We start from the raw sequence: 9,986 nt of genomic DNA, 5'->3' as shown, positions 1-9,986 counted from the left end.
TGTATATGATGCATAGATGTATATTATGATATGTAGGCATGTAAATTAAGATTTAATAAACATAGTGAAATCTATGTTGAATTAATTATTGTATTGTCAAAGTAGTCTTATATTACAAGTTCAACAAACTATGTAAGTACACAAGGCAAATATTTATTACTACTAATGGACATTTATCAACATTATGCATTAAACAGCATTAACAATATGAAACAACAACAATGTATTAAAGTTAATTTAACGCTATCCTTATTAATTAGTGTCAAGAAGTAAATCAGGAAAGGTATTACATAATAAAATTATATGCTGATTAAGTTTGTTCTAATATATCTCTAACTTTTAATAAGATCAAGAATCACAGGAGAACTAATTAGTCATTATCAACAGATTTATTTCGTTTATTCGGAAAAACCGGCTCTTCATTCTGAGAGCCTTGGATAAAACTGTTGATAAAATATTGGACGTTTTATTTCAAGTTGTGTACATTTCAGTTGTGAAAGATTATAGTATATTTAAGGCAATTCGAAATTAGTATATACCACAAAATAATTGTTTCTTTACATTATATTATAAGGGTACGGTTCAAATCCCGTATCTGGCAGAAATCACGTTTCTTTCATGTCCCTGAGCAAGGGCCCAATGGCTTGGGCGAATGTCTAACAATTCCTCATAAATAGTCTGTTAATAGAACTTCCACTCCGTGAGTGGTTCATGATTATACTCTGGTTAGGAGCAAAAATGGTAATGTATTTTATTTTTTACTGCCTATTTATTTGAGTGAGTTTATTTTTGCACACATAATCCTATTACATAGGCTCTATTTAATTTCAATATTAATTAATAAAAAAATACTCAATAAATAATATTTACGAGTTAACTTCATGTTGATACATACATATATTATAATAAACATTATACTAAATGTACCAACTCAAATAGGAGGATTGCGTAACTCCAACTGCTGAGATCTGATAGCAATCATAACAACGTTTTATGCTGTGCGCCCGATAGAATGTTTGGTCGTTACGTTTTGACCCCGCCGCATAGAGCTCATGTGCAATTAGTGTGGAAAATAAACGGGATCAAAATGCAACACGTTGCGGTTGTGTCCGCGTACAGCGCAGTCTTAATGCTGATTGTATTAAGCTGCCAATTATTATATTACGTTTGAAAGTCTCACTGTTCTTTTTATAATGTTTTCATTGGTAAAATAAAGCATGCCTATGTAAACGGGCATTTAATGTTAACTTCTAAAATAACAGTAACAACAAAGTTTGAACAGGTGCGCATGCACAGCTTACTTCTAGTTTATTTCTAAATTATTTATACAATATTCAATAAAATATTTTTTCTGTAGATTCATGCCTAAAATATGAAATATTGTCACTAAATATTGGACCTATTAATACACCTAGGACACTAGTATCACATTGATAATAAGTTCCGAAAGATTTTACACCAACGTTCACAATCGATCAACGAGAAAAATCTTATTTTTAAAGGCACTATGCACTATATCAAAGAAGCTGAGAAGATTCTACTTCAATACGATTAAGGTGATTTTAAATTAAGTTTTATTATATCTTTCGTGAACAAAAAAACATAAAAGAGCTAGACTATAATCCCAATATCAACATGAGATATTTCTTGTCTTCAACATACATGAGAGCTCCACAATAAAACATTTTGATGAAATTAAATCGAATATGTCAGTATCATGCTTTCAACCATATTACACTAACTCGTCAATCGATCAATACAAATCGTGTTCCCTGAAGAGTTACATTGAGGAGTCGCGTTCATCTTAGATTGCACAGAGAAATTGATATTAAAAAAATTGAGGAATACTTATTCTACTATTTACAAAAATATATACAAAAACTTTATCCATGTTTCTGGAAATCAATTAAAAAATGCAGTATGCTTATTTTATTTTTTAAAAATGTCATGAGTGACATTTGAAAATCACAAATCAAAACATTCATAGCGCATGGAGCGCAGAATACGGTGGAGGATTCAACGTCAAGATTCACATGGCCGTTTCGGAATCCGGGGGTGGTGGAGGCGGAGGCATATATTGAGATCCCTGATGCAAGTGATAAGCGGGAGGACCGCCATTTAAGAAGGCGTTACGGTCGGGGCGGGGCCGGTAAGTCAGCGGCAAACGAGACGGGTCAGGCAGGTCGGCACCGCGCTTGTGGGGCACCTGCGGGAGCGCCTCGGCCGACAACGAAGGGCCAGGAGCAGACCTCTGCGAGTATGTGTCGACGCGGTCTGGGTAGGGAGGGTAGGGGACAGTGTCCGTGTGTAGGCTGAGGGGGCGGGCCGCATGAAAGTTGGAGTAACTGGACCGCACGGAAGGCGGCCGGTCGTTATATAGGTCGTCGTCATTGAAGGAGTCGTCGAGGGAGCGGCGGCTGGACTGGCGATAGGCGGGGTTGGCCAGGGCGGCAGGCTGCGGGTCGCGAGGGGCACCGTGCCGCCGCTGGGACGACCTCCGTGACGAGTGGCGGGTGGAGTGACGAGACGACACGGAGCGCCTTTTCACTCTCCTTGGGGTCATCGGTTTGGCAGGGGGATCCGCACGCAGCTCTGCCGGCCGGGAGAATTCCACCGAGTAAAGGGACGACTTCGAATTGTTTCCAGCTGCCGAGGATAACGATACGATAATTATCAGTCATTTATGCAAAGTCTCCTCAATTAACTTAAGGACAAGCACTCTCAGATAAGAGAAAATAGCTAAGAAAATTCAATCAAGTAAACAAAAAAATGTCAACTCACATTGATCATCAGCTTTGGACAAGGTGGCGGCATGATAGAAGCCGAGAATACCGGCCACGAGGGACAGCGAGCATTGCAGCGCAGCGTGGACGGCTTCGATGTGAGAGAAGTGCATCAGGCAGCCTTCCACCTTGGTGGGTCGATGCCACTCCCCGCCGTCTGTATCCCAGTGAGCCTGGCAACCCCAACCGTTCACTTCCCACCAACTGATGCTCCCCGTGCCCAGCGCCAGTATACCGCTTTCCTTCAGGCCACAATATATGTCATTATTCATTTTATCCAAATGAGCATACGCAACTATACTGCATTAGACAAATAGATATTAATTATCCGGTAATTTTCTTCGATGTTGTTGAAGAAGGATAACAATTTGACAATGAAGTGATGACAGACTGGTTCAAGCCGTCAAAAAAAGCATAGGCTTAGGATAGTAAGTCAGTATTAACCTTACGCAGTATGTTTTGTGTGCCCAGCTGCGAGATCAAACCTAATACACATGGCTTCAAAGACGGCCGCTCTACCAACCTGACCACTGTGGGTGCAAAAAATACATTTTTTTACAATGCATTGACCCAACACGTTGGGGAAATAACTACCCACCATTCCTTGTAAAAAAGTCAGTTAATATTATTTCCACTCCATGGGCAAGCATAGTAATTTACCTTTTTTTACAAATTCTAGAGAAATTTCATTGAAATTTTATACATTTTCAAGGTTTTCCAACTTGATAATATTCTGCATAAGCCAAAGCAATATTTACAATACAAATGTAAATAAATATTCCCTTATCCTGTTTGTGGATAAAAGAAATCTAACATTTTAGGAGCATATTACTGAATTCTATCTTATGATGACATTATCAAACGTGATTGCACTTAAATGATGGCTTTAATAAGTAATAGTATTGTCTTACCCTACTGAGTACTCCCACATTTAAGTAATAACAAATTATGAATGCATTCCATGCTACCCAAAGAAAGTTCCATGCTGCATACTAAAAAAAAGTGATCAAATTGTTATTAGTTACACAATAAACAGTAAGGTGCAGAGAGGTCAAAGGTCACATATAATATTAATATTTGATTTCACCTAGGGATGGAAATATGCCTCAAATTATAGTAAAGCGTCAATTACATTGAGCTTCTTTACGAGGTGTTTGTTGGCGAATTTAAAAGCGGGCGATTCAGCTACTGCGATTTGATGATTACACACAAAACTTTCCATTCGCTGAGAAACCACAAGCCAGCGACTATTTTGACAGAACGTAGTTCGTTTTTTTACCGGGAGGTTGCTAGTGCGTTCTACTGCGCAGACGCAGTAGGCCCACACGCCGGCGTGTAAAGTTGACCGGCTTTCAACTTTTCTCGGTAGAGTGTTTACAACCTGCTTATTAGCTTGTTCGATGATTACACTGGGCGACTTTACAGGCAGATTGTAAATTCGCCAATAAACAGCTCGTAAAGAAGCTCAATGTAATTGAGGCTCCAGAAGGCATTTCGCAAACATTTTGATAAAACTTCAATGTGCGTACGTTTTGTTGTTCACTTCTCATTGTGCTGTTGACATGAAATGTTCTCCTGTCATACTTAGAATAAAGCTGGAATGGTTATCTGTTCAGTTTTAAAGTGAAGAAAATATAGCAACGCGAATAATAAACGTATTGGTGGCGTAAAATTTCACCAGTAAATAATATATCTCATTAATTTTACACATTTTCAAATAATCTAATACTATCATAATCCTAAGAGATTTTATAAAACCAACTGCTCATTTAAACGACGTTTTAATAATATTTTTACATCTTCACTTCAATCTGTGCGCTACCTAATTATCTACCGATTGAATTGAGACATTTCAAAATTATCCGATGATTTTACAGGTATGTCACGTTTATATCTGATATTTCCTTACATACCGTATACGTTCGCCATATTTACTGTTGACATCTAACAAAATGACATGTTCGTCGCTTAGGACCTTCTAATCCTTTATTGACAAATAGCACTGATTATTTTAATTCAAATATCGAATGTACGCATTACCGTACCTCATTTTTTTCTGGTGAGAAAAATATTATCTTGGTATAATTCACAGGCCCCACATTGTCCAATAGCGAATTATTCCATTTAGTGTTTCCCAAAGTGTGGTACGCGTACCCCCTGGGGTACGGGAAGAGTTTGGTGGGGGTACGCGCTGCACCGGGCTTTGGCTGCGCCTGGTGCAATAAGCATTAATACGACATTAATAGAATATCCATGCTATAATGTTTATCGCATGCGGAAGAAGAGCAATTGTGGGAATTAGCTTCAGACGGATTCTTGACGGAAATAGTGTAGGTACTTTAACATCATTCTGGTTGTAAATGCAACATGTGTATCCAGTTTAAACAGAGAAAGTCCTGAAATACATTTTGCCTTTTCCAAGTTCATATCTATGTGAAGACTGCTTTTTCAGCATTTGTCAAAAAAAGGAACATGCTTTTGGATGTGGAACCGTATCTCAGATTAAAATTAACAGCCAGGGAACCAAATTTTATTATGATGACCTGTCGTCTCAAAATAAATAATTTCATCCTTCTCATCCTCATCCTACTCAGTGTTACGAAAATTATAGAAGCGGTACACAGATGTCGAAAGTTTGGGAAACACTGAGATAAATAAATATTCCAAATTTGATTTTTTTTGAAATACTTCTTTATGGCTGTTCACACACTATTTTTTTTATTGAATAATTACCTAAAGATATTTGAGGCTACCAATTTCCATAGATTACAATAATCATAATTTATGCCAAATTTGAATCTACTGAAGACAAAATTGCGATTGCAAAGAATGAAAAATCTATAAAAAAGCTATACTTTTCAAAATTTGTGATTTCATATACCTACTCATTTATATTGTCATTATCGTCATCAACCTGTATCGATCCACTGCTGGATGAAGGCTTCTTTAAGCTGATTCCACACCTTTGGGTCCAATAAATCCCTATTCTCATCAGAATCGGTCTATTCCTCTCAGATATAATATGCATTGCTTCATTATTTATCAACATTTGTTTCGAAATGAATGTCCCGCACCGGGAAACTATATTGTTTAAGATTAAATTTTAATTCAAAATTTATTTTTTGTAGACAATGAAACAAAATAATGTTTAAATTTATTTTTTACACTGCTAACCTTCTTCTATTATCTAAATGGATCCGTGGGAGATTAATATTCACATTATATTGGATCGCTATTTATCATATTCACATATTATATTGTTTTATATTTGAATGATTGAGATGTATAATTATTTATTATATTTAAATGCACGTGATTTAACGAAACATTTATATACCTACACATATATTCTATTCACATGTCAGTGGTAGCAATCGGTGATTGCCAGCTGTTCTGCCAGGCCTAGCAGCCTAGACGATATTGTGAAGGCCAGACTCCAGAATAGACTACGCATATGACCCCAAATGTATATTGGCAGTGACGACTTGCAAATCGTAAAACTGACAAATCAGCGAAATATCAAACTGTCCGAGGTGAATGAAAATCCATCCCGAAGGGAAAAAACTATGGCGCCGCGCCGTCTACGTATACTTCACAATTATATTAAAATCCAACACCATGTCATTAGGATGACAAGCCGTCTGCAAGACCTAACGAGACAGACTGGCGACCGCCAGCTGGCTCTGCTAGTAATTTTAAATAGCTTTGGCCGTACGCTTGTGTAAAGTTGTTGCGTTAAACACTCTGTCAGTATGTATCATTAATTTATGCATTAACAACTTTAATTAACTGTCGGATGGAATCATAGATAATATTCTATATTATATATTTAGATAAAATATGAGTGATGTTTCGTTATTGATTAATTATAAGGCTTCTGTTCACCGTATCTACCGTTGTCCATATAGATACATGAAAGCATGTCCTTATATTATGTTTGATTTAGCTTTTGACATGATATGGAAGTCGGCTAAACTGATCTGAAACAATACGTGGCAATTTGTTTGGCATATTTTTTAAGAAATTTTTCAAATTTTCAAAAAATAAGAAAGCACAATATGTTAGAAAGAAATGCATTCCCATCATTATTTTCAGAATGTGGTAGATATAAGTTTTGTACCTATATTATGAAAAATAAAAATATTATTTTCATATAATATGTTACATAGTTGATAACTTTTTTGATCGCCGTTGAAACTAGAAAAATCCAAAAACGCTACTTTACAGGAGAGGCAAAAATCATCATAGTTTCGTGTAAAAATCTATGGCTTAATTATGATTTAACAATGCTACATTTTTTTTGGAATCACATCATTTGCAAGACGCGTATCTACCGGTATCTATTAACAACGGCCACTAGATGGAATTCAAAGTCAATTTTCAATTAAAACTGAGTTACACATTTTTCTAATTTCAACGACGTAATGTTTGATATATTATTTTAGCAGCTTCATGTTGCTGTGGCCAATTTATATTTATAAAAGTTCTAACTTAACTACAGTAGAAGCTCGATTATCCGGACTAATTGGGGATGAAGATAGTCTGGATAAGGAAAAATCCGGATAATCGAAAAAAAATCATAATTGACAGGAAAAGACAAGTATATTCAGTATGAATAATTTTTATTTGTCTAGATTTACATATTATACATACATATTGTGTATAATAAATTATTTTTTATTAAAAAAATCAGTTATCGATTTTTGCTTAAAGTCCTATTAGAAGCTGCCAAATCACAAATACTCTTAAGGTGTCCTGGATTACAATCTTCATGGTTCTCAAGCCATTTCATTTTCTGATTTTTTCATAACTTTCCGCTCTGAGCTTCCATCCCATCTTCTGACATTAAACAATTAGTAAACTTCATAATAGTTTCACTTTGTTTTTTTATAGCCGAGATAGTTGACGTTCCGACACCATTTTTATTAGAAAGATAACATCCTGAGTCACCGGGTTTCAAAGGATCGATTATATCCAATTTGTCTTTTAATGATGATACGACACGTTTTCTTTTTTATGACATATCGGTAATATTAAAAATAAATATTTAAATTGTGACCGATAATTTTCAAGAAACAAACGTCTAATACGTGTTGAATTCGGAAGACTACTGACCTAATTTTTTTTACACAGGATGCATGACTCATATTTTACACCAGATGTTATTGGAGCAAATAAGCCAAACAACGAACAAAAAAAAAGTTATGCAATCATCATAATTTTTTTGTTTTATTTTGATCAATCTGGATAGTCGAAATTCCGGATAATCGAGGTTCTACTGTATATTGTTTTGTATTTTATTTTATTAATAGCCAAATAGGCATCGCCGTCTTTTTATGTAGGCATTTATCATTATTATACCTCAATTATTTATTTATTGTTTGCTATATTTTGGTTTTTTTGGTCTTCCAATCCTAACTATAACTATTATTAATTGTAAATATACTAATTTTATCGATATAAAATATCATATTCCAAATAAAATAAAATTAACATTAGGTAGGTATATTCTTCTAATTATACAAAAAATTAGGACAGACCTAATTACTTAGATCTGAATAAAACCGTATAATACCTAAATTAATTACAATTTGCAGAATTTTTTTTGGTACAAAATTTTATTTTCGACTAATACACCATTACCAAAATCTGACAGTAAATTAATATTATATTAAGTAATTACTTATTATTACTTTGACATACGAACTAATTCAAGGCACCATTTTAACTCTCAAATAGAAATATAAAATCCTAACTGTGTTCTTTTATTATTTGGCTATTATAATATGGGTATGTTCATCAATGATGCAAAGTAAATCCTCTATGATGCCCTAGATTTGTTTATCGTATTGCTATTGGTCAGTTTTTGTCTGCAATTTACAACCCTGCTTCATTAATTTGTACGAGACAGCAGATTCCTAGCCATTCTAACTCGACTTTGGAATTCATGGTAAACGGGACAACCAAATACATGCATTTTACTTCCAAAAAAAAAAGTCAGGAGATATAAACTGAGGTTGTCTGACTGTGTAGAAAGACGAATAGCATTTCTCGGGGTTAAGGCAGTGGAAAAAAGATGCAGCACACAAAGTATGGAAACATTTCCTGGAGCCTGTTGACAGCAACACATTATGAGTTGTGGTGCCGATAAACGTGGAATACTTATATAATAATCAATTCAAGAGTATAAAACAGTATTTGGGGTACAAGATAATATAGACGAGTAAAAAGTCTTAATAAGTTGACATCCAGTGGGATGAAGTGTCACCTCGAGTATTGCTCATTTCATGCCTCTCATAACATAGAAATTTATAATAGAAAACGAACTAAAAAATAACTCACCGAAAATATATATTTTGAAACATACTGAAATGTCCCAAAAAATCCGAAGATTATAAAGAGAATATTTAAGAAATTGGCAAGAATTGGAGCCCACATAAATCCAAGAAAGTCAAAAACTTGTCTTTCCAACGTCGACAGCTGAAAAAAGTAAAAATATAAGTAGGTAAGGATCATTAAATTTACGGAATGAATTCTTCGACCAAACTATAGTATTATTGAATTTGTCTAACTATTAATACAATAAAAGTATTTGATATCTTAATTAATGATAACAATTATAAAACCATGAGATAAATCTAGCAATAGAAATGGTTTGTAACAAATATTAAGGTTGAAGTAGGTGAACTATATCTGAAATTGAATTTTGCAGATAGATTTTATGCTTGTATATTTAGACGATTGATAAAGAACGATTTTAATATTAATATAATCTAATATTCATACCAATTGTAGAATACATAATGACAGTAGTAAGTGTCGTTTTCTACAGCCCATGGTGGATAATTAAAATCTGTTAAATAGTATGAGTTGTGTTTTAGAACATCTTCGAAAACGTGAGAGATTGTTTGGTTGATATTATTGAAAACCATTGAAATAACAAATAGTTTGTCTAAGTTTTGAACTAATTCATATAAAAAGTCGGCTACAGTAAACAAGTTTATGACAACGCGATGATACAAAAATCAAATAACAGTGTTTTGAAATGAATGAATATTGTCTATGACGAATGACGATGGGTTTGTCAAGGTTATGGTAAGTCATAGAGGTTTTGATCCGTTTTAACCGTTTAATAATGCTGTTTGATCTAACATCTTATGAATATCTGTGGTGGTTAAAATTATTAATAAAATTACTCTTAAG

General features: G+C 34.5%; 1 protein-coding gene across 2 annotated transcripts; it reads right to left on the bottom strand.

Annotated features, from left to right (window-relative positions):
- Positions 1-1,351: 1,351 nt before the first annotated feature.
- On the bottom strand, positions 1,352-9,847 carry NKAIN (Sodium/potassium-transporting ATPase subunit beta-1-interacting protein). 2 transcript variants are annotated; one of them, XM_085946538.1, is made up of 6 exons: positions 9,570-9,847; positions 9,126-9,263; positions 4,829-4,996; positions 3,695-3,775; positions 2,782-3,025; positions 1,892-2,646 (listed from the first exon to the last, which is right to left on the bottom strand). In XM_085946538.1, exons 1-6 carry the CDS (start codon positions 9,618-9,620, stop codon positions 2,030-2,032), a joined length of 1,299 nt encoding a protein of 432 aa, XP_085802664.1. In that variant the 5' UTR covers positions 9,621-9,847; the 3' UTR covers positions 1,892-2,029. The 2 variants fall into 2 exon arrangements, with proteins under 2 accessions (XP_085802665.1, XP_085802664.1); XM_085946539.1 differs by lacking the exon at positions 4,829-4,996 and having other exon boundaries at positions 1,352-2,646; positions 9,570-9,820.
- Positions 9,848-9,986: the final 139 nt, after the last annotated feature.

Source organism: Rhyacophila brunnea, unplaced genomic scaffold, assembly GCF_057557595.1.
Source record: "Rhyacophila brunnea isolate RB1 unplaced genomic scaffold, BYU_Rbru_1.0 scaffold_2, whole genome shotgun sequence".
Classification (NCBI taxonomy): Eukaryota; Metazoa; Arthropoda; class Insecta; order Trichoptera; family Rhyacophilidae; genus Rhyacophila; species Rhyacophila brunnea.
Note: the sequence above shows the minus strand (reverse complement) of the source record. Positions and strands in the feature narration are given on the sequence as shown.